Consider the following 25,530-nt stretch of genomic DNA (forward strand, 5'->3'; position numbering starts at 1 on the left):
TCACTTACAACCTGTACCCTCTAGTTTTGGACTCCCTTTCCCTGGGAAAAGGACCTGGGCTGTTCACCCTATCCATGCCCCTTTGAACAGTTTTTTATATAAAACGGACAACAGTTACTTTGAATTATCAGGAATACAATCAGAAATATCCAGCTGTTCCTTTAACCCCTGTACTGAGAAAGAAGAGGTAATGGCATCTTAGTGTTTTGTTTGATTCATTCTAATGGTGAGGCAAGACCAGTCATTTTCCCTTTTCAACTCCTGACAGAACTGTTGGACAGTATCTAATGTTAACCTCAGGGTTCTAATATTTGCTTTCTCTGTAATAAATGCATGACTATGAAGAGACAGATCTATTAAAAAATGCTTCAACGCTTTAAATCAATTCATATTGCTTATAGATTCTTGCAAGATTTAAGGTTTAAAGTATGCAAATGAAAAAATATGGCAAGATGTTTCTTTAATAATTCAAAACAATACCATTTGTTTCACAAGGCGCTTGGAGCTGAAGAGAGCTAGGCGTGTGTGTGTGTGTGTGTGTGTGTGTGTGTGTGTGTGTGTGTGTGTGTGTGTGTGTGTGTGTGTGTGTGTATGTCTGTGTCTGTGTCTATATGTGTGTGTGTGTGTGTGTGTGTGTGTCTGTGTCTGTGTGTCTGTGTCTATATGTGTGTGTGTGTGTGTGTGTGTCTATATGTGTGTGTGTCGCTCTGTGTGTGTGTGCCTGTGAGTGCGTGTGTGTGTGTGTGTGTGTGGTGCTCTGTGTGTGTGTGCGTGTGTGTCTGTGTATGTGTGTGTGTCTGTGTCTATATGTGTGTGTGTGTGTGTGGTGCTCTGTGTGTGTGTCTCTGTGTCTGTGTATGTGTGTGTGTGTCTGTGTCTGTCTATATGTGTGTGTATCGCTCTGTGTGTGTGTGTCTGTGTGTGTGTTTGTATGGTCAGAATCAGCAGCATTTTAGCATGTCCTCTCTGCACATGTCTTTTCTAAAACCTAGATGGGAAATCCCTCAGTCTGCTCATACCCAACCAGGCTGGGGGACATCCAGCAACAACTACTTGCATTTGTGTAGCACCTTTTGACGCAGTACCCCAGCCACCTTGTGGGAGCATTGTCAGACTTCTTAAAAAAAACAGACAGTGAAAAAGTGTGGTGAAGTATGCCCTGCTGTCAGGTTGTTCTGAATGGAAGAGGCAGAGGTACAGGAGTTTGGGAGGAAGTTCCAGAGCTTGTAGCCCAGGTAATGTGTTGAAGGTCCATCTCAAATGCTGCTGTCTGGATCAAATTTGAACTCAGTCCCAGGACACACCGAGACCTCAGTGAACAAACCCATTTTGTCTGCCCTTCAAGTTGTGCACAGGAGAACCTGTCTTGTGGATTAAAGCCTGTTTTTATTTGAGGTTATCACTCCAATGTATTCACCTTGGTCAGCAAAGGGAAGCTCAGACTGAACACAATAAACAGGGGCAATAGACTCAGCCCCTACTGAGACCCCTAATGTTACAGTGTTACCTCTCCTTTGTCTCACGTTACTCATGGAATCCCTACAGTGTGGAAGCAGGCCATATGGCCCATTGAGTCCACACTGGCCATCTGAAGAGGGTCCCACCCAGGCACAAGCCCTTACCATGTAACCTTATCTAGCCTGCACATCCCTGAACACTATGGGCAATGTAGCATGGCCAATCCATCTCACCTGCACACCTTTGGACTGTAGAAGGAAACCGGAGCACCCGAAGGAAATGTTTGCAGACACAGGGAGAAGATGCATGTTCCAACCAGACAGTCTCCCAAGGCTGGAATTGAACCCGGAACCCTGGGAGGCAACAGTGCTGACCACTGAGCCAGTGAACTACCCATTCCTCCTTCCCTTTTCAGTCTCAGTATTATCATCATCATAACCTTCCTATTTTTATTCAAATGTCATTCTTTCATCACTTCAAATGATGTCCCCCTGTGTAAGACCATAGGAGATAGAACCGTTGGCCATTCGGCCCCTTGAGTCTGCTCTGTTATTCAGTAAGCCCACGACTGATCTGAAATTCCTTATTTCCTGCATTTTCCCTCACAGCTCTTGATTCCCTTGCCTGATCAAGAATTTATCTATAAATAATATGGGTTGTTTAAATTGATGCATTGGTTAAAAGTGATTAAGCATTTTTGACGGATCGGCCTGTTCAGTGCCTTGCATGTATTACAGAGAAAACTCCTTCCTGGTTCATCTCCTACCATTACCCATGTCTACCTCCCCTCCACAAGGCACCCCGTAACTGAGCCATTCCCCAGGTGAGAGAAAGCTGCTCAAGGAGAGGGGCCGTGGGAAACATAGAAAGGGCCATTCAGCCCTTCAAATCAGTTCTGCCATTCAAAATGGTCATGGCTGATCATCCAACTCAATCTCATTTCCACTTTCTCCTACTGTTGCTAAATGTTACTAAAGTGCTGTTGTGAGATTACCTTCTGCCTTCTCTCTCTTTCTCTCTCTCTCCCCCTTCCCTTCAGCCTGCCTTGCTTGAATTAACATCACAGTACAAATACACAAGAATGACCCCTTCCATCCCTGCCCTCTGTGCCACAGCTTGTTGCTATGCCAATGCCACATATATTGTAAGCACTTCCCTTGAGACAAGTAATTTGAGAAAATCCAGGCTCCAACTTCAGTTCATCCAGCTCTCTGAACTTGCTGCCCTCTACAATGACACTGACTCGGTGCACAGCTCCCAATTTAAACAAATGGCAAAATAAAAAGTAAATCCTGCAAGTTTGCACAGGGACAATGGCTGCTTTACTGTAGAATGAGGCCATTTGCTCCACTGAAGAAAGGTTACACTCAAAATGTCGACTGCTCCACCTCCTGATGCTGCCTGGCTTGCTATGTTCCTCCAGCCTCCTGCCTGTCTACTTTATTCCATTGAATCTGCCTCTCCAGCCCTTACATCCCATTGGACAGTTTTGGAATATTTTAGAGAAGCATTTATGTGCCCTGCTGTACCCAAACCAGACATGTTGTCCCATTAGCAAATTCAGCATGTTGACACGTGATGTCATAGTAATCCCTGGAATGCAGGTAGAGACCATTCGGCCCACTGAGTCTGCACTAACCATCCAAAGATCATCCCACCCAGACCAACACCCCCCCCACCCCGGCAAAAACATTTGTGCCACAGCTAACACACAAAACATGCACATCATGAGGTGATTTCCCCACGGCCAATCCACACTAACCTGCACATCTTTAGACTGTGGGAGGAACCCAGAGGAAACCCACGCAGACAGGGCGAGAATGTGCAAACTCCACATAGACAGTCGGTCGAGGCTGGAATTGAACCCAGGTCCCTGGTGCTGTGAGGCACCAGTGCTAACCACTGAGCCACCATATGCCATGATGTCACTATGCCAGCTGTCTAGTTGCAGAAGATGGGCAAATGGACACTGGAGCTGGCATCCTGTCTGGCATTTTGAAATGAGTGTGCTGCTGGAAAAGCACAGCAGGTCAGGCAGCATCTGAGGAGCAGGAAAATCGACATTCCTGATGATTTTCCTACTCCTCGGATGCTGCCTGACCTGCTGTGCTTTTCCAGCACCACACTCTTGATTCTAATCTCCAGTATCTGCAGTCCTCACTTTCGCCTGGCTTTTTGAAATCACCATTTAAACAATCAAACTCATTAACAAACGAAACATCCGCACGTTTTCTGTTGCCTGCTGTCTTTTATTTGAGGGTCAGAGACTTCTGGAAGTGTTTGATGCCAGCTGTAATGAGGTGGCGCAAAGTGGGGCAGGCTGGTGCTGGCACTGCTGTTGAATGGCAGAAAACATTATGGTTTTTTAAAAAACAAAATCCTTTTTTATTAATTCGAGCCCTCAGTGCAAAGACCGATTCTGAGGGCAGTGGGCATTTACAATATTAACCTTTGACCAATTTCCCACCCTCTGCATGACCTCTCTACCACGTTCTGTATCAACGGGTCAGGGAGTCCCCTTCGCACCTAGAGTCGGCCTCAGGCACTGATCGACTCTCTGGTGCTTGACTGAATAGGAAGAGGGAGCAGGGAGGTGGGGGCAGGCAGGATTATACACACCCCTCAAACCCAAGTCCAGTGGTTCTGCAGCAACAAAGCAATTGGCAGAAGTGGGTATTGCAGATGCTGGAGATTGGAGTCAAGATTAGAGTGGTGCTGGAAATGCACAGCAGGTCAGGCAGCATCCGAGGAGCAGGAAGATCAATGTTTCTTGCAAAAGTCCTTCATCATTCCTGATGCTGCCTGACCTGCTGTGCCTTTCCAGCACCACTCTAATCTTGAGCAACAAAGCATTGTCAGTTGCGACAATGTAGGACACTGACAGGAAGACAGGCACAGCAACCCCAGCGTCATTGACTAGGCCAACATCCCCAGTATCGAGACACTGAACCCACCCTCCCCACTTGATGGGCTGGGCATCTCGTCCCCATGACCGACACGAGACTCCCCAGTTAGGTGCTCTACCCCCTGCTCCCAGGCAGTGGGTGGGCGACAGGTGGACAGAGGAAGTGCCTCAGGGATACCCTCAGGGCCTCAATGGGTGAACTGCAACATTCCCACAGACACCAGGGAATCACTGGCCCGAGATCCAGCAAAGTGGAGGAAGAGCATCCGGGAAGGTGTTGAGCACGTTCCCGTCAGGAAAAAGCGGAAGCAATGAAAGGAATGTGCTGCCCCACCCATCTGTTTCCTGTGACCACCACCTTCCCCAGGTGTAACAGAGCCTGTGGGAGCCACCTACAGATTCAACCTGAGAGTGGAAGACAGAGTCATCCTCTGCTACGTGGGACCTCCAATGAATGCATGATGACAGGACACTGAGCCGCTTACGGCCAAAATGCCAATTCTCCTGCTCCTCGGATTCTGCCTCATCTGCTGTGCTTTTCCAGCAACACATTTTCAGCTCTGATCTGCAGTCCTCACTTTCTCCTTATAGGAGGAGCAATAGCCAAACAGGATTCCTGCTCCCAACTGCAGTCTACTCACTGTGGTCTGAAGGCAGGATTGACCTCAATGCAGTAACTCTTTCAGGGTAGAGTCAGAAAGGAGGGATGTTCATCTTTATAGCACCTTTTGCATCCCAAAGAGCATCTCACCAGCCTGCAAAGTACTCCCAGAGTGCAGTCACCATTGTAATGTCAGAAACACAGCAGCTAATCCACAGTGAGGTCCCTGTAGTCGTGTGCTCAAAATGGGGCAATCTGTTTTCATGGTGTTGGTTGAGGGATGAATTCTGACTGAAGCCTCACCTGCTGTCCTTCACAATCAGACCACGGCATCTCGCATCGTCCAAGATGGTGTCAATGTCCCACCACAGAAAACAGCCCATGTCACAGTGCAGCAGCCTCTCAGTTTAGGAAACACAGCCCTGCATTCAAATAGTGCCTTTCATGACTTCAGGACATCCCAAAGCAGTTTGTTACTGTTGTAATGCAGGAAGTACAAAAGGCTGGTGTCGTGACAATGTCACTGGGGCTAGCAATCCAGAACTTTGGGTTAATGCTCTGGGAATAGGGGTTCAAATCCCATCATGGCAGATAGCCATAGAGTCATACAGCACAGAAGCAGACCATTCAGTCCATGTTGACCATAATCCCAAACTGAACTAGTCCCACTGGCCTGAGCTTGGCCCATATCCCGACAAACAGTTCTTATTCATGTACTTTTCTAAATGTCTTTTAAACGTTGCAACTGTACCCGCATCCATCACTTCCTCTGAAGTTCATTCCACATATGAATGACTCTGTGTCAAAAAATTGCCCCACATTTCTTTTTTAAATCCTTCTCCTCTCACCTCATCCCCTTGTATGAAATCCCCCCTCTGAGGGAAAAGACACCTGCCTTTCACCTTATCTATTTTCCTCATTATTCTATAAATCTCTATAAAGTCACTTCCTACGATCCAGTGAGAACGGGTCAAGCCTATCCAGCCCCTCCTTATAAGTCAAACCCTCCTTTGCCGTCGGCATCCTGATATCCTTCCTAAAACAAGGTGACCAGAACTGGACACAGTACTCTAGAACAGGCCTCACCAATGTCTTGTACATCATCAACATGACACCCCAACTCCAACACTCGAAAGACTGAGCAATGATGGTAAGCAAGCTAAATGCCTTCTTAACCATCCTGCGCAAACTTCAAAGAGTTATGTATCCGAACCCTTACGAATGTCCGTTCTACAGCATTACCCAAGGCCCTACTTTTAATTGTGTAAAAAATGAGGTCTGCAGATGCTGGAGATCACAGTTGAAAATGTGTTGCTGGTTAAAGCACAGCAGGTCAGGCAGCATCCAAGGAATAGGAAATTCGACGTTTCGGGCATAAGCCCTTCATCAGGAATGAGGAGAGGGTGCCAGGCAGGCTAAGATAAAAGGTAGGGAGGAGGGACTTGGGGGGAGGGGTGATGGAGATGTGATAGGTGGAAGGAGGTCAAGGTGAGAGTGATAGGCCGGAGTGGGGTGGGGGCGGAGAGGTTAGGAAGAAGATTGCAGGTTAGGAGGGCGGTGCTGAGTTGAGGGAACCGACTGAGACAAGGTGGGGGGAGGGGAAATGAGGAAACTGGAGAAATCTGAGTTCATCCCTTGTGGTTGGAGGGTTCCCAGGCGGAAGATGAGGCGTTCTTCCTCCAACCGTCGTGTTGTTATGTTTTGCCGGTGGAGGAGTCCAAAGACCTGCATGTCCTCGGTGGAGTGGGAGGGAGAGTTAAAGTGTTGAGCCACGGGGTGGTTGGGTTGGTTGGTCCGGGCGTCCCTGAGGTGTTCTCTGAAGCGTTCCGCAAGTAAGCGGCCCGTCTTCCCAATGTAGAGGAGGCCACATCGGATGCAGCGGATGCAATAGATGATGTGTGTGGAGGTACAGGTGAACTTGTGGCGGATATGGAAGGATCCCTTGGGGCCTTGGAGGGAAGTGAGGGAGGAGGTGTGGGCGCAAGTTTTACATTTCCTGCGGTTGCAGGGGAAGGTGCCGGGAGTGGAGGTTGGGTTGGTGGTGGGTGTGGACCTGACGAGGGAGTCACGAAGGGAGTGGTCTTTGCGGAACGCTGATAGGGGAGGGGAGGGAAATATATCCCTGGTGGTGGGGTCCGTTTGGAGGTGGCGGAAATGACGGCGGATGATACTTTGTATACGGAGGTTGGTGGGGTGGTAGGTGAGAACCAGTGGGGTTCTGTCTTGGTGGCGGTTGGAGGGGTGGGGCTCAAGGGCGGAGGAGCGGGAAATGGAGGAGATGCGGCTCAAGGGCTTAATTGTACAAGTCTTGCCTTTGGCTGTGTTACCAAAATGCAATGCTTTGCATTTATCCAAATGAAACTCCATTGTCACTCTTTAAAGCATGGACCCAATAATCAAGACGTCTTTGTAATCTGAGATACCCTTCTTCACTGTCCATGATACCACCAATCTTGGTGTCATCGGCACATTTACTAACTGTGATTTCTATTTTCTCATCTATATAATTTATATAAATGACAGACAAAAGTGGTAACGCTTGATTCAACTAAAAACCTGGAATAACAAGCGAGCTGCGTGATGAATATGTAACCAATACTGACTTATAATGAAGGCCCATTTTATTCAATAATACCATTTATGGAACAAAATCTGCCATCCTTACCTCATCTGATCTCTATGTGACTCCAGACCCACAGCAACATAGCGTCATAGAGATGTACAGCATGGAAACAGACCCTTCGGTCCAACCCGTCCATGCCGACCAGATATCCCAACCCAATCTAGTCCCACCTGCCAGCACCCGGCCCATATCCCTCCAAACCCTTCCTATTCATATACCCAACCAAATGTCTTTTAAATGCTGCATTTATACCAACCTCCACCACATCCTCTAGCAGCTCATTCCATACCCATACTACCCTCTGCGGGAAAATGTTGCCCCTTAGGTCCCTTTTATATCTTTCCCCTCTCACCCTAAACCTATGCCCTCTAGTTCTGGACTCCCCTACCCCAGGGAAAAGACTTTGTCTATTTATCCAATCCATGCCCCTCATAATTTTGTTAACATGGCTGACTCTTCATTGCCCTCTGGACATTTAGGGCTGTGCAATAAATGCTGGTCCAACCAGTGATGCTCAGAGAAATAAAAGACACAGCAAGATCCCACAAACTGTAATACAAAGCACATAAGCTGATTTATTTTAGTAATGGTTGGAGATTAATATTGGCCTGCATTGGAGTAGCAGCCTGTGTTCTGGGTGCAAAATGCTAAAGGAGTCTTTGAACCCACAAACCCTGTGAAGGAGAAGCTGACGTGTTTCTCTCTGAGCTACAACTGGCACTCAGCACGTTACTGTACACTGTCTGAGTTCAGAGTGGGCAGAGTGACTGGAGAAAGTGTACAAAAACCTGACCAAGAGGTGACCCCTAGGTAGCTGCCTCAACTGATAGCTTTCAGAACAAGGGCCAAAAGCTAATGGGAAACAACGACAAGGAAAACTATCATACATATGTCAAGTCAAAGAGGTCTATAGCACAGAAAAAGGCCCTTTGGTTCAGACCTGATGAGCCAGTCAAAAACAACCAACCTAACTACTCGAGTTCCATTTTCCGTCTCTTCGCCCATATCCTTATCATTGCAAGTACACATCTTAATATTTCTTAAATATTAACCTCTACCAATCTTACAGGCAGTGAGTCAGTCAATGTTTGAATTTCTTATCTTAGAATTCCTACAGTGTGGGAACAGGCCTTTCAGCCCAACATATCTACACCGACCCACTGAAGAGTATTCCACCCAAACCCATTCCCCGCCATTTACCCCTGACTAATGCACGCAACCTATACACCCCTGAACACTGTGGACAACTTAGCATGGCCAATTCACCTAAACAGCACAGCTTTTGGATTGTGAGAGGAAACTGGAGAAAACCCACGCAGACACGGGGAGAATGTGCAAACTCCACACAGTCGACCGAGGCTGGAATCAAACCTGGATCCCTGGCGCTGTGAGGCAGCAGTGCTAACCACTGAGCCACCATGCCATTCTGGAATTTAACCTACTTTTCTCTAATCAATCTGCTCAGAGACTTGAAACTGGGCCTCCACATCCACAGGTAGGGACACTACCACTGTACCACAAAAGGGGCCCATCATTGTTTGAATTGAACCTATACAATTGGGAGGATGATTGATTGATGATTGATTCATCTCCTTATCCACATGTAACTGACCTTGAGAACCAAGAAGGCAGTAAAACCTGCTACTTCCTGATTTAGAAACATTGGAAAATGCCGAGGTTTAAAACTGCAGAAGTGGAAGGCATTAAGAAAATAACAGTGAGTTTGAGCTAGGTATTCAAGTCATATGAAGATACAAACATAGAGCAAGGGGGAAGCCATTTAGCCTCTTAAGCTTGCTCTGTTATCTAATAAAGTCTTGGCTGATCTGATTGCAACCTCAAGTCCATATTCTCTCTTTCCATGATGACCTTTCACCCCTCTTGCCTAACACAAAACCATCTCCCTCTGCTTTCAAAGTATTCAGGTACTTTGAAAATTGCATTTTCACAAAGTGAGTTCCAAAGACTCATGACCCTCTGAGAGAAAACAATTCACCATGATCTTTGTTCTCAAAAGGCAACCCCTGATTCCAAGTTCTCCCAGAAGAGGAACCATCCTCTCCATATGCCCCATCAAGACCCCTCAGAATCTTAAGTTTCAATCAAGTTGCCTCTTAATCTTCTAAAATCCAGCTAATACATCGGAGCCTGTCAACCTTTCCTCATAAGGCAATTGTTTCATTCCTGGCTTTATCTAGTAAACATAATCTAAATTGCCTCCAATTTATATACTTTCTTCCTTAAAGTTGTACTTAGTACTCTAGATGTGGTCTCACCAGTGCCCTATATAACCCTATATATTCAGTTCCCCTCATTATAAATAATGCTCTATTTATTAACTTTCCTAGTGACTTGCTGTACCTAAAACTCACCTGTTGTGATTTGTGCACTAGGACACCCAGATCCATCTGCATCGCATAGATCCTACAATCTCTCATCATTTACATGCATTTTTAGTTCTTCCCTCCAGAAACGGACAATTTCACATTTTCCCACATTATACTCCACTTATCAGATTTTGCAAAATCACTTAACCTAACTGTATTTCTCTGTAGCCTCCTTGCATCCTCTGCACATCTATCTTTCCCACCTTTGTGTCATCAACAAACTTATCAACCTACCTTTGGAACCTTTGTCCAAGTCATTTGTAGAAAGTGCAAAACCTTGAAGCCTTTGAACTGATCTTTGTGTCACGTCACTCATTGCCAACAGAAAAATGACCTGTTTATGGCTACTCAGTTTGCTGTTAGCCAGCCAATCTTCTATTTAGGCCAATGTGTCGCCGCCTTCATCATGAGCTTTTCTATAATAACCTTTTACGTGGCACATTATCAAATACCATTTGGAAATCTAAGTACAGCACATCCCTTTTCTGCACAGCACATGGTACTCAAAGAACTCCAATATATTATGTGGTGGTGCCAATGTTGGACTGAGGTGGACAAAGTCAGAAATCACAGGACACCAGGTTACAGTCCAACAGGTTTATTTCAAACCACAAGCTTTCAGGGACTGCCCCTTTGTCAGGAGTTCTGTTTTTGTCCAAGATATTACTTAAACATGATTTCCCTTCTACAAAACAACATGGATTCCAACTGATTGCCTTTAGTTTATCTATGTGCCCTGCTTTAGCCTTTTAAATAACAGATTCTAACATTTTCCATATGACTGTTATTAAGCTGCAGTTTTCTAATTGCTGTGTACCTGTTTTGAGTAAAGGAGTTACAAAGTAATAGGACCTTTTTAAATTTAAGGAACTGTGAATAATTATGCTTCAACAATCTCACTTGCCACTTCTTTCAAAGATTTAGCATAAAGTCCATGAGGAGCTGAGCATTCGTCAGCTCCGATAATTTACGCAGTACTATTTCCCCACTGACTGTAATTTTCCTGGGTCCCTCCCTCTCTTCTTTCTCCTCATTTATAGCTGCTTCTGGGAAGTTACTTGCATCCACTACAGTGATGCAAAATACCTGTTCAAATCATCTGTCATTTTTTTATTTACCATTATTAATTCCCCTGACTCAACTTTCGAGGGGACTAAAGCACAATTTGCTAGCTCCTTTCTTTTTAAAATATTTATGGAAGCTCTTACGATCTCTTTTTAGATTTCTGGCTAAATTTATCCTGTACTCTAATTTTTCCTTCATTAATTTTTTAGTCAACTTTTACTGTTTTTATATTTTATCCAATCTTGTAATCTGCTACCCACCCTTGCACAATTAGATGTTTTTTCTTTTATATGTCTTCAACCTTTCTAGTTAACCAGAGAAGGTGAATCTGTCCCTTGGAATTTTTCTTAGTCTATTCTGAATTACTCCCTTAAATGTCTGCCACTGAATCCCTATTGACTTATCCTTTAAACGAATTTGCCAATTCACTTTGATCAGCTCTGCTTCATTGCCTGATTTTAAATTTTTAAAAAGTGCTCTCAGACTCTCTTTCCCATATGTAAAGTACCCTGTGGAAAGAAGGAAGGAAGAAATGGTGGGCGACAGAATTAAAGTTTCAGGCTGAACTGGTAAATGTTTAAGATGGAATCGGTTTTTAGCAAGACGAGAATGGGAATAAGGATAAAAAGTAGAGTTCTGTGACAGAGTGGAAGGAAAGAGAGATTAGTGTTGGTAGTACAAGGCCAGAGAGAGTGCTCCCTGAATGATCGCAGCTCACAAGGAAGCCATTTGGCCCACTGTATCGGTGCTGGCTCACTGCCACAGCGACTCAATTAGCCCCACACCTCTGCCGTCTCCTTAAGGACCTGCAATTCTGTCTCGCTGGCTAAAGGTCCAATTCTCTTTTGAACCTTGACTGAGTGTAATAGGGACAATTTTGGAAGTACACTCCAGCTCCAAATCACTTGCTGGGGTAACATAGTCTTTTCTCTTGACATGGCTGCTTCTCTTGACTGGTTCTGGATCCTTCTGTTGAACAATTGTGCTCCATACTCCCTCTGTCCAGACCCCTCATGAGCTTAAATACCTCAATCAGCTCATCTCTTCCCAGAACCCCGCCCCCCCACCCTGTTTGTTCATCCTATCCAAGTAACCAAAGTTCCTCATCTCTCGAGCTATTCTTATGAATCTTTTCTGCACTCTTTCTACTGTGTTCAGAGTTCTGAGAGGGTGGTGTCTATACTGAAAATAATCTTCTGACTGGAGGCTGAATGAATGATTTTTACAGGTTTATTGTAAGTCCCTTGCCATTGTACTCAATGTCTCAATTTTCAATGCCAAGATCTGACATACTTATTAGCTATTTTCTCGACTGCTACCTTCAATGATTTGTAGGCATGAATGCTAGGCCGCTCTGTTCCTGTCCCCTTTAGAACTGTATCCTTCATTTGATATTATCTTTCCACATTCTTCCTGTCAAAATGGATCATGTCACCATCATCAGCATCAAATTTCATCAGTCACTTGTCTGTCCTTACCAGCAGCAAGTTTATGCCCTTTTTAAAGTTTAACACCATCCTTCTCACAGTTCCAAATACACACAAGTTTTGTATTGTGTTGAAATTGTGTCTTGCATGCCCACAATAAGTAAAGCAAGGATCTAAACACTAACCATTGGGCAAATCCCCATTATACATTGTGTCCTCCAGTCTATGAAGTAGTCTCTCTTTCCTGTCACTCAATCTATTCATATCCATGCTGCCCTATCCCTTTTATTTCCTGTACTCAAGCTTTCTTGAAAAGCATGTTCTGTGACATCTTCGCAAATGCCTTTTGAATGCTTGTGTAGATTACATCCATTCTATTAATCTCACTAAGCTTCTCCATCATCCAAATAAATTTTACTGTAACAAGTCCATGCTGATTTCCATTAATTAATCACGTTTATCCAAACGATTGTTAATTTTGTCTCAAATTATCATAAAATATAGAACAGTCCAGCACAGGAACAGGCTCTTCAGTCCATGTCTGTGCCAACCATGATGCCATTCTAAAATAATCCCATCTGCCCACACATGATCCATATCCCTCTATTGTCTGCCTGTTCATGTGCTCCTTTAAATGCCCCTTAAACACTGCTATCATCTCTGCTTCTACCACTTCCCTTGGCAGAATATTCCTGACACCTACCACCCTCTGTGTAAAAATCTTGCTCTGCACATCTCCTTTAAACATTCCCCCTTTCACCTTAAAGTGATGCCCCGTAGTATTTGATATTTCCACCCTGGGCAAAAGACTCCGTTTATCCTATCTACACCTCTCATAATTTTATAAACTTTTGCCAGGTTACCCCTCAGCCTCTGATGCTCCAGAGAAAACAATCCACATTTATCCAAACTCTCCTTATAGCTAATGCACTGCAATCCAGGCAACTTCCTGGTAAACCCCTTTCGCACCATCTCCAAAGCCTCCACATCCTTCCTATATGTGGGGACCAGAACTGCACACAATACTGCAAATGTGGCCTGACTAAAGTTTTATACAACTGCAACATGACTTACCAATTTTTATACTCAATGCCCCAATTGATGAAAGGAAGCACGCTGTGTGCCTTCTTTACCACCTGATCGACTTGTGTTGCCTCTTTCAGGGAGCTATAGACTTGGACCCCAAGATCCCTCTGTATATTAATTCGTCTTAGGGTCCTGGCATTTACTGTTTAGTTACCTCTTGCATTTGACCTTCCAAAATGCATGCATTACCCAACATTTGTGCAAATTAAACTCCATCTGGCATTTCCCTAACCAACTTTCCAATTGATCCATATCCAGCCGAAACCTTTGACAACCTCCCTCACTGTCCACAACTCCAGTGATTTTCATGTCACTTGTAAATTTACTAATCCAACTACCTGCATTTTCATCCAGATCATATTCTAAACAACAGTATTCCACCACCACTGGTCACAGACCTCCAGCCAGAAAAAAACACTCCTCTACAATTATCCTCGGTCTTCAATGACCAAGCCTATTTTGTATCTAACTTAGCAACTCACCACAGATCACATGTGACTTAACCTTCTACCATGAGGGACCTTGTCAAGTGCTTTAGTAAAGTCCACGTAGACAACAACCAGTATCCTACCATCAATCAAATTTGAGAGACAAGACCTCCCCCACACAAGGCCATGCAGACTATCCTTAATAAGTCCAGTATTTTCCAAATGCAAGAAAATTCTGTCCCTTTGAATCCTTTCCAATAATTTCTCTACCACAAATATAAGGCCTCACCCCCTTATATTTCCTGGATTAATCCTGTGGCTCTTTTTAAACAAATTAATATCACTGACTATTCTCTAGTTTTCTGGGACCTCACTTGTGGTTGAAGAGGAAAAAAAAATCTGTCAAGGCCCCAATAATCCCTCCACCCTTGCCTCCCTCAATATCCTGGGATAGATCCCATCAGGCCCTGGAGACTTATCTATCTTAATGTTTTTCAAGACACCCAGCACCTCCTTCTCCTTAATATCAACACACCCTAGAATATCAGTATATCTCTTCCTAATCTGATCATATATATCATTCTCCTCACTGAATACTGATGAGAAGTACTCATTGAGGACCTCACCCACTTCCTCTAGTTCCATGGATAAATTCCTTCCTTTGTCCTTGAGTGGACCTATCCTTTCCCAAGCTACATTCTTGCTCCTAATATACATATAAAATGCCTTGGGATTCTCCTTAATCTTAATTACCAAGGCCATTTCATAGCCCCTTTTAACCTTCCTAATACCTTGCTTAAATTCTTTTATGCTTCCTTTATATTCTTTAAACGTCTTGTCTGATTTCAGTTTCTTAAACTGTACATATGCTTCCTTTCTCTTTTTGGCTAAACTTTTAATGTCTCTTGTCATCCAGGGTTCCCGGATCTTGTACATCAAATCTAATTTCTCCAGTGCCTGCCCAATACTGTTGTAATCAGCATTCCACCAATTTAGCATTTTCACTCAAGATTAGTCTTCTCCTTATCCTTAACTACATTAAAATGTATAGAATTATGATCACTATTCCCACAATGCTACCCCACTGAAAATTCGATTGCCTAGCCAGGCTCATTCCCCAATACAGGGTCTAGTATGGCCGCTTTCCTAGTTGGACGAGATACATATTATTTCAAAAAATCCTTCTGGATGCACCTAACAAGTTCTGCTCCATCTAAGCCCCTGGCACTAAGGGAGTCCTATACAGGGGAAGTTTATGTCACCCACTTTAACAACCCTTTTTATACCTGATCATGATCTACTTACATATCTGCTCCTTTATCTCCCACTGGCTACTGGGAGGCCTATAATATAACTCTATCTTAGTGATTACATCTTTCTTATTCCTGAGTTCTACCCAAATGGCCTCACAGGATGAGCCCTCCAAGATATCATCTTCGTATCAATTCTAAAAGCGTGCCCACTATTAAGGTTAAGCTATCTGTTTTGAAGTGTTGTGTTCAGCCTTAACACGTACCTCTTTGAATAAGTGTGTAACATTTGCAGATCTCTACCGTATCCCAATGATGTTTTAAACATTTATGGCCAGTACATGCAACTTTCATCCCTATTCTCTCAGTGCATCTCATCCAATCCTAGTGACTTTTTACATCTAACAGCAATCAATCCAATGTGCCCTGTTTATCTATTTTAAACCTTCCCAATGCTTTTAACTACCTGGAAAATCATCTTCCTGGATAAAAACAGATGCAAAATTCTCATTTAATGTCTTGACCTGTGACCTCCATACATAAATCTCCTTTTCAGTCTCCTCTTGGCCCCTTGTCTACTGTTACCAACTTTTAGATATTTATATGCTGATAGAAGTTTTAAGAACTCCCTTTTATGTTAGTTGCTGGTCTCTTCTTACACTCTCTATTTGCTTTTCTTATTTGTTTCTTTCACTTCCCCTCTGAACCTTGTAGACTGAGTTTGATTTTGAGTTGTGTTGTCCATCTAATATGATGAGGCAAGAGAAGAAACAAAAAGAGCCCACAGCAGGTGCACCACGGTTTGAAAGCAAAAGCAGAAGGAAAAGAACCTTGAATCATGCAAAGGAAGTTTAACAACAGAGATTATGGTCTGAAAATGAACTCCATAAGGAGTCCAGAGGTTGTAAAATGCCTGAAGAGTATTTCCATTATTTCCTGATCTTTACTGTAGATTTCCAACTTCCATAGTATTTCAACCTTACCATCAAAATTCAGATGTGGGAAAACCAAGGTCTGGGCTCCAGCTTCAGAGCAATGGCTCAACCATCAGATCATTCATTCATTCATTCCATCACACACATACCATCAATGCATAACACTCCAAGGACAAAATGGATTCAATAGACTTTCATGGTCTCTATAATTTTGTTTAATTGGAATGATATTTTGCAACATTTATGGAACAAAACCAGATACTGAACTGTTTGTCTCAATAACACTAATATCCAGGATGCTTTGTTTTCTGCTGGAGTGTGTGGTTTTCAGGTTCACTAGCTCAGACCTGAGTTAATTGTAATGGTTCATGGTTGACCTCCCTTCACCCCCCCATTTATTTCCAGTTTGGTTAAGCACACCGTTATAGATATTTTCGAACCAACCTGTTCAGAGATGTTATAATGCACTTCTGGAGCAGCTGGGATTTGAACCTGAGCTTTCTGGCTCAGAGGGAGGGACACCACCACTGCACCACAAGAGCCTTTAATCATGCTGGCATAATATAAATTACGTTCTTTTTTCCTTGTCCAGTTCAAGTATTAAAAGTGGAGCCAAGTCTTTGTATGAATGCCACCACGACTCAAAGTGTGTATTTTTGTTCTCTTGCAGGCTGTCACCTCGAGCTGTTCCTGATGTTGCTCGGATTGGAGTTCCACATTTCAGTCTCCTGTCCAAAACACTGTGTGTGCTACCCTTCCCCGATGACTGTCACTTGCCAGTCGCATGGCTTCACCTCCATCCCAGAAGGGATTCCAACCAACAGCGAGAGAATATTCCTCCAAAACAACAGGATAACTCTTCTGTTGAGGAATGCTTTCAGCCCGTCCACAGTCACCCTTTGGTTATACTCCAACAACATCACCTTCATTGACCCAGAAGCCTTCCATGGATTCAGTCTCCTGGAGGAACTTGACCTGGGGGACAATCGGCACCTGAGGTTCCTGGATGCGGAGACCTTTGCTGGTTTGGAGAAGCTGCATGCTTTGCACCTCTACCGTTGTGGGTTGACGTTTCTGCCCAATGGAATCTTTGAAGGTCTTCATAACTTGCAGTATCTCTACCTACAGGATAACCATATAGAGTACCTTCAGGATGACCTGTTTCTAGAGCTGGTGAACCTCACGCAGCTCTTTCTGCATGGGAATAAGTTGTTGAGTTTATCCCAGAACACCTTCAGAGGTCTAGTCAACCTAGACCGCCTGTTGCTCCACCAGAACCGGCTTCATTGGGTGAACAAGCGAGCTTTCCATGATCTGCGTAGGCTGGCCATTTTGTATTTGTTCAATAACAGTCTAAGCTCACTTCCTGGGGAATGTCTGGCGGAGCTCGGATCGCTGCAGTACCTCAGGCTCAACGGAAATCCTTGGGAATGTACCTGCAAATCCCGATCCCTGTGGGAATGGCTGCAGAGGTTCCGGGGATCGAGCAGCAGCGTCATCTGTGAGTCGCCCAGGGAACTACAAGGGATTGACCTGAAGGTCCTGTCCCCCCTGCTCTTCAAGAACTGCACGGCCTCGGAATCATTCAACCAGATCCGAACCAGGCAGCACCACCCCCATCACGGGCTGGCACCCGGGCATTCCTCCCGGGGCATGGCACCAGGGCCGGAGCATACTGTGACCGGCCGGAACGGCAGCGGCAGCCAGCGGGATGACGAGGCCAAGGACTACCCGGGCGAAGCGGCTCCGAAGAAGTCGCCGGACGGGGCGTGGGGTGGCGATTATCTGCCCGACCCCGGCCAGAGACCCCAGACCATCCGCCCGTTCCCCCCCAAGCGCAGGCCCCGGGTGAAGTGTACCCGGCGCACCCACTTGGAGCCCCCGCCCGGGATCCAGCAGCCGGCTGGGGGTGGCAGCCGTCCCTGTCCTGGGCTCAGGTGGCTCCCCCTGCTGGCGGCCCTGGTCCTCGTTGTACGTTGAACCCATTAACCATCTCCCGCTCCCAGCCCACCCCCTCCCCCGCCCCTCTCTCCAATCCACCCACTCCAGTAATGAAAAGGGCAAAAACTTTCTAACACTGCCGCCAATCCAGTAGGGACCAAAAAAAAGGGAAAAAAAAAACAAAAAAAAGTCAATTTTTAAAATTACAAGTGATTAATACTGTTACTATGTGCTTAGGCAGACTACGGATATTGTTGGATGGTATTATTGTTTCGGACAATTGGAATATAATTGGAAATCATCGGAATAACAGTCCCAATGGAAATGAATCAGCAACAGGGGATGATGTGGCTAAGGACTACCTACAAAGCAGCAGGAGATGTGTCGGAGGGAGCGCTCAGAAATCTTATTTTGACGAAGCATTCCCAGCGTCTATTTGACATTCCTGCTGCCAGCTGTGCCCGCTACACCAGGAGGAGCCCTAAAACTCTTGGATCGCACCATTGCTTTCTGGAGGGATTTCTCCCTCTTGTCGTTGGTGGGGGAAAGGGGATGAGTGTGTTGGTCAGCGAAGCAATGGTGGTTCCAGACGTTTTCTGCATGGGTGCGGGCATGTTCCTCAAACCACACTAAAACAAAGCTGGCATCAGCCACCTCCTCATGAGGTTTTATGGTGGTAAGATGCCAGCTGAATAATATGCATTGCATAATCACCACGGATGATCATGGTCTAAAACCCAGAGCTTAATTCATCCGAGTACCAAAAACTGGAGGCCAGATAATTGTATGAAACGATTCGTATCAGAATAATTTTTTTTTAAATGTGTCTAACCTATCATTTGGACAATGGGAAGCCCTTATATAGTTGACGTATATTCATTTCTGGAAGTATATGTTTACAGATTATGTTGCTACCCTGGTACAGCTTTTGCTAAGGTGTTTTTTTGTTCTGTCTCGAGGAGATTGTGGATGCTTTACACACAAGCCATGGATCCAGATAGGATGGACACAGGAGTCTGTGCTGTTCTGGTCCAACTCACTGGCTTCTGCTTTGTCCCCTCCCCCCACCCCCCCAACATTTGGGTGGTGGTTGCCAGGAGTTGAGTGGAAATGAGACGTTATCCATTTGGTGTTCAGAATGTGGCTCCATTTGATGGAGGGGGCACTAAAACCTCCCCATTTATTTTTGTTTCTGTACTAAATGTAAATTTGTTGTACCTGAATTTACAGAATTGCTTTAAATATATATCTATATAAAAAATACAAAAAAAAAACTTTCCTTTCGGAAGAGATCATGGTAACAAACGCAGTATCCCTTTTTGTTCAGCTATCTAAACAATTGAAAATGTAAATCTGTTTTGCTTCTGTCAGCACAGTGGTGTTCCACAAGTCCAAAGTGCTTCATTTTCAATGGGGTTGGGGGCAAGGGCAAAACCTCAATCTTGGGGCATGAAGGGGACTGAATTTCACCTCCCTGATTACCTCCTCCAAGTCTAATGACCCCGTCAAGCCAACCCTTCAGATGTATTGCACCATTGGTATTCATTCAATCATTATCATTTGTTTTTCATTTTGAAGACCCCCTTTCCATTCTGAGTTGGTTGTTTAACATTGCAGGCACGGTGATATCTCATGAACAGTACTCGATTGGAGATAATCAGCATGGGAGAATGGGTGGACGGTTACTGGTAGGTGCATTGGGTTAAATGTTCCTTGTTCTGACCTCAAATTCAATAAAAGTCTTGCTCTCCTCCTACACGCCAGGGTTCCATGTGAAATGGGGTTAGGCAGGCTCCAACTAGCTCAGTCCACTGTCGAGGTCTCCCCCCAGCTTGCTGCATGTTGGTATTGTCAGTAGGCAGACTGTGATGACCAAATGGCACAGGAAGATGGAAGACCTCATGTTGGTACAACAGGAGGGATGTGTCTCGACGACTGAGGATAGTACATCGTCGAGAAGAGCAGAGGGAGTCTTACCCTATGCCTTAACATCCTCTGACCATGTGAGAGTACTCGATGTTATCAGGGACAGCAAGCTGTGGTCACCCTTCACATTTTCACAAGTACGTTGAACTACTTGAAATGAACTGCACAGAAGCAGACCATTCAGCCCAACTAGTTCATGATAGTGTCTATATTATTTCATTCATTGTGGGATGTAGGTGTCACTGGCTAGGCCAGCATTTATTGCCAATCCCTAATTTCCTGGGCAAAGGTTTTGGTGAGCTACCTTCTTGAAACACTTATGGACCAGTGTAGTTGCATGCACAGTGCAGTCAGGGAGTGAGTTCCAGATTTTGATCTAACAACAGTGAAGGAATGGTGATATCATCTCAGGTCAGGATGGTGTGTGGTCCAGAGGTGAATTTGATGGGAATTCACCTGCTGGCCTTGTTCTACTAGAGGTCACAGGTTTGAAAGGAACTCTAGCATAATCCCTGATGAGGTACTGCAGTGCATCTTGTAGATGGTACACACTGTCGCTACTGAATGTCAATGGTAAGGGAATGGTAAATGCAAGTGGATGCCCATCTAATGGACTGCTTTGTCCTGGATGTGCATGTCACTCAGAAACCTCCTCCCAACTCAGTTCACTCTCTCAGTGTAACCTTTCTCCCTCTAATTTATATATCCCCTGAATATGTTTTCTGCTGCACACACAGGTGAGTGCTACAAACAACAAACTTCCCCTGGGTAACAAAAGCAGGAGTAAAAGCTCCTATTGCCCAGTTCTGACAAATAACCAAGTTCACCTGAATTAAAACAACGCAAGAAAAAAATTTAAGAAGTTTCTCCATGACAGTAATGTCCTGATGTTTATTTGACAGAATTGAAGGATTTTAAACTTTGAAGAGGAGCTTTCTTCCCCAAATAAAGAGAGCCAAGGACTGTTAATATTGTGCAGCACGTCCCTTCTTGATTTCACTCATCCAGTGAAAAACATGCAATTACCATCTAATGAATAAACTGTTTGTACAGCACTCACCAAATAAACTGGTAGCACAAAATGATAGCCTTACCTAATTTTATTTACTGCTTATACTGTCTTTTTGTATAAGTAAAAGATGTATTGGGCAAAATATATCATAGGAGAAAGTGAGGACTGCAGATGCTGGAGATCAGAGCTGAAAATGTGTTGCTGGAAAAGCGCAGCAGGTCAGGCAGCATCCAAGGAGCAGGAGAGTCGACGTTCCGGGCAAAATATATCATAGGTGAGAGAGTAGAATATTTTCCTGCTGTCAAACGATAAGTTTCCTGATATCGTAAAAACTTTCAGGATGGAAAGGTTTGTTCATTTTCATTTTTATAGGATGAATTGTTGCACAGAGGTTAGGTCTTGTTGCAGAATGGCTTTACTTTGAGGAGTTCAGTTTTGGTGGTCCAGCAGGCAAGGACTGACCCCCACTCCCAGGCACCTCCTCCGAGGTTGTGATTTTCACATTACCCCCTGATCTCACCTGGGGATATACCCTATGTCAAGGGTTAAGGCAGGAAGCAGAGTACGCATAGGGTTCACAGGCTGTGGGTATAACTGGCAAGGTCAGAATTTGTTGCCCGTCCCTGATTGCTCTCCAGCTGAGTGGCTCATTCTGCCATTTTAGGGGAGCCATTAAGAGTCAACTTTGAGTGGAGGCAATGGCCTAGTGTTAGTACCACTAAGTTATTAATCCAGAGACACAAGATCTGATTTGCATGCTCCCATGGTAGATGATGAAATTTTAATTAATTTTTAAAAAATTTAAATTAAATGCCTAGTGAGGACCATGAGGCTATTGTTGATGGTCAGGGGAAAAAAAACACATCTGGTTCACTAAGAACCTTTAGAGAATGGCAAAATGAGAAGTCATATGACATTAGGTTATAGTCCAACAGGTTTATTTGACACCACTCTGAAAGCTTGTGGTTTTAAATAAACCTGTTGGACTATAATCTGATGTTGTGTGATTTTTGACTTTTGTTGACCCCAGTCCAACACCAGCATCTCCACATCATGACCTTAGGGAAGGAAATTGCCATCCTTACCCTGGTCTGGCCTACATGTGACTTCAGACCCATAGCAATGTGGTTGACTCTCAATTGCCCTCTGGGAAATTGGTGTTTGAGCAACAAATGCTGTCCTGACCAGTGACAACCTGCAAATGAATAAAAATATGTTGGATCTGGAATCACATGTAGACCAGATCAGGGAAGGTTGATGGATTTTCACCTATAAAGGACATCAGTGAAGTAGATACCATTTGATGACAGTTGTTATGAGTCATCATTATATTCTTGGTTAATTAATTGAATTGAAATTGAGCTAATCCTGGAGAGATTTGTACACTGATCTGCAAAGCATTAATCTGGGCTAATGGATTATCGGCAATAATACCACCACACCATCATCACGGTCATAAATTGTTGATTAATTTGCCTACACCGATGAAGAAAGGCCAATTGGGAAAACATAAGGAATATTCTTGGATCAGAGGAGAGAACCAAATTTGTGGGAATGAGGAAAAAAGGGAAACAAACAAGATTCTGAAGAGGTTCGATAGGGTAGTAGCAGAGAGATTTTCACACCTGGCCAGGGAACCGAGAACACAGGGGCACTGTCTTAGTTTATGGGTGATTTGTTTAGGATTGAGTTAAAATGATATGACTTTGCTATGGATCATTGGAATTCTCTTCCCTTGTGCATTGTGGGTGCTTCATCACTAGAAATGTTTAAGGCTGAGGGAAACACATGTTTGGCTTCTCGGGGAATGGGAGACATTGGCTGAGGCAGCTGATGAGTTGTGAGCAGATTGAATGGCACAATAGGTTTGAGGAATCAAACAGCCTAGAATCCCAGAATCCTACAGTGCGGAAGCAGACCATTCGGTCCATCAAGTCCACACCGACCCTCCAAAGAGTATTCCACCTAGACCCATCCTTCCACCCTGTCATCCTGCCTTTCCCAGGGCTGATCCAGTGAGCCTACCACATCCCTGGACACAATGGGCAATTTAGCAAAGCCAATCCATTTGACCTGCACATCTTTGGGCTCCTGCTCCTATTTTGCATGTTCCCACGGAGACAGAGTAGCACATTCTTTCAGCTGACAATATATTTTGTACCTCGTCCAGTGAAGAAGCAAAAGGGATATTTTGTTTTGTCTGCAACCTTCTCTGCAGAGTTAAGCAGTCACTATCTGACAGCAGCTAGGGCCCCCAAGCTAAGAAGCTCAAAGAAATATTGCTGTTGAGATGCTTGGCAATAATTAACAGGGGAAAAGAAGCCTGAATAGAGGAACAAGGGGAAAATCAGAAGTGAAGTATTATAGAATCACCAGAATACTCAAACCATCCAAAAATAACTTCTTACTGAAATCAAGGCAAATAAAACACCATGACAAAGTCTATCTTTAATTTCAACAAGATAATTTAATTTCCCATTCAATTTCAAAACTATTTCAATGCAAGTTTGCTTTGAGCAATTAATGTTTCAAACTTTACACTCCATGGGCAAGAGGGAGAGATCAACATCACAAATAGACAGTATTCTTCAATAAGCGCAACTTAGCATAGATAGCATGTTTCTAAAATAGATTCCTCTGGGAGCAAAGAATTTTAATAAGGTATCTCCCTGCTGATTACCACCACCAGCACAGCACGATGGCTCAGTGGTTAGCACTGCTCCCACGCAACACTCGGGACCTGGGTTCAATTCCACCCTTTGGTGACTGTATGGAATGCTTGATGGGCTGAATGGCCTGCTTCCACACTGAAGGGATTCTATGATTCTACTCCCATACTCACTCCATCAAAGCTGATTGACTCACAGCTAACTGTTTACTCAGTAAGCTGCTAACTGGGCCTCCTGAGAATGAGGTGCATGGGAGGGAATCAGACCTCCTCAGTGGGAATCTGATCCTCTCCTCACTCAGTGTCACACCATCAGGTACTAACCAGGAAGTCTCTCCCACCTGCTCTGCCCTCTCTTACCACGAGGCTGTGAAAGACTGTCACAGCGTCCAAAAACTCTCCTTCTTTTCATGCGCAGCCCAATGTGTCCTCCACTGTTTGGCACCGGGGCCTTGGCACAACAGCTCAAATGGCTGATGGTAGTGGGCTGGGCAGAACCCACGAGCGTGGCAAAGCAACTGGGCCCCCTGCTGGTATTTCGGATGTTGCCTGCCAGGATCTGAACAGAACAAGGTACACACTCATCCACAACTGGGAGCTAGGGGAGTTTAGATACAAGGCAATCTTCCAAAAGCCTGGACCTGCCACCTTCTGGTGTGGAGTCAAGCACATTTATATCGCTGGTGGACCGCACTGTGCTGTTACATCTAACTTGTCTCTGTCTTCAAAGGCACTATTACACTCCCTGTGTGCACTGAATAAAACATGTACCAATACAGATTTGACCAGTAATTTGTGCTAGTGGTCTATCATTTGCCAGTGTTTTATTCCTTTAGCAATTTCCATTGCATGTCCAAAGTTGCTCTTCTTCATTTTTGAAGAACTCTGTAGCTGACCACAGACATCACTGGTTTTCAGTCTTGGGGTTAAGACAGGACTGGGACAAAGGGCCTGTTTCTATGCTGTCTATGACTCCATGGAGAAACTTGCACTTATGCTGGTGACTCATCACATTGTAATGCCCTTGGCCTTGTCGCTTTGACACCATGCAGGCAGAGGAAGATCCCACAAAGAGCCATAAGGTGAATTAATCTTTTTCTTCATTCATGGCATGTGGGCATTGCTAGCTAGGTCTGCATTTCTAACCTATCCCTAAGTTCCCTGGAGAAGGTGAAGATGAGCTGTCTTCTTTTAACCACTGCAGTCTATGTGCACCCACAGTGCCATTAGAAACAATCTGTAACTTTATTTGGTGGCATATTAGATGAGAGAAGGAATTTGATTAGGATTCCTCTTGCTCTTCTGTGAATAGCATCATTAGCATCTACAGCAACACCCAGAGAGAAAAGATGGGCTCAATCAGATTAATATATGATCTGAAACATAACTCCTACCCAGCTTATCAACATAAATTTAGACCAGGCAGACTGTCTCCTGGACTGATCTTGAGTCATCAACAAAGCTAGAAATGGTCCCTTCCATCCCTAGACCAGGGTTGAAATAAAGATTGAGGACAAAGATGATCTTTTCCCAATTGAGAGCTGGATAAGCAGTGCACCGTAATTCTCCTCAGATCTTGGCAGTGGATGCAGTAGGGATTCATTATCCATCAGTGACCTTCAGTAAGTTTAATTTCATGTCACTTTTATACAATGTGTGTTTGTGTTGGCAAAAGGAAAATGTTGTGTTGAGATTTCATGTTAGTGGATCCTGGTACCACTCCGATGTTAAATCCTTCTTATACAAAGATGGACGAGAGGAAAATTTATATGCTGTATGAGGTGTGTTGCTCTGTGGAAATCTCTTCTCAGAAAGTAG

The 25,530-nt window shown here is 44.4% G+C and overlaps 1 protein-coding gene across 1 annotated transcript in view; it reads left to right on the forward strand.

Annotated features, from left to right (window-relative positions):
• The window catches only part of rtn4rl1b (reticulon 4 receptor-like 1b), a 63,363-nt gene extending 38,870 nt beyond the window's left edge, over positions 1-24,493 (forward strand). The window contains exon 2 of the mRNA XM_060848033.1: positions 16,836-24,493. Within this exon, the coding sequence (XP_060704016.1) occupies positions 16,836-18,145 (1,310 nt within the window). The 3' untranslated portion in view covers positions 18,146-24,493. The remainder of the gene's footprint in view (positions 1-16,835) is intronic.
• The last annotated feature ends 1,037 nt before the right edge of the window (positions 24,494-25,530 follow it).

The sequence above is a fragment of the Hemiscyllium ocellatum genome, chromosome 31, assembly GCF_020745735.1.
Source record: "Hemiscyllium ocellatum isolate sHemOce1 chromosome 31, sHemOce1.pat.X.cur, whole genome shotgun sequence".
Lineage (NCBI taxonomy): Eukaryota > Metazoa > Chordata > Chondrichthyes > Orectolobiformes > Hemiscylliidae > Hemiscyllium > Hemiscyllium ocellatum.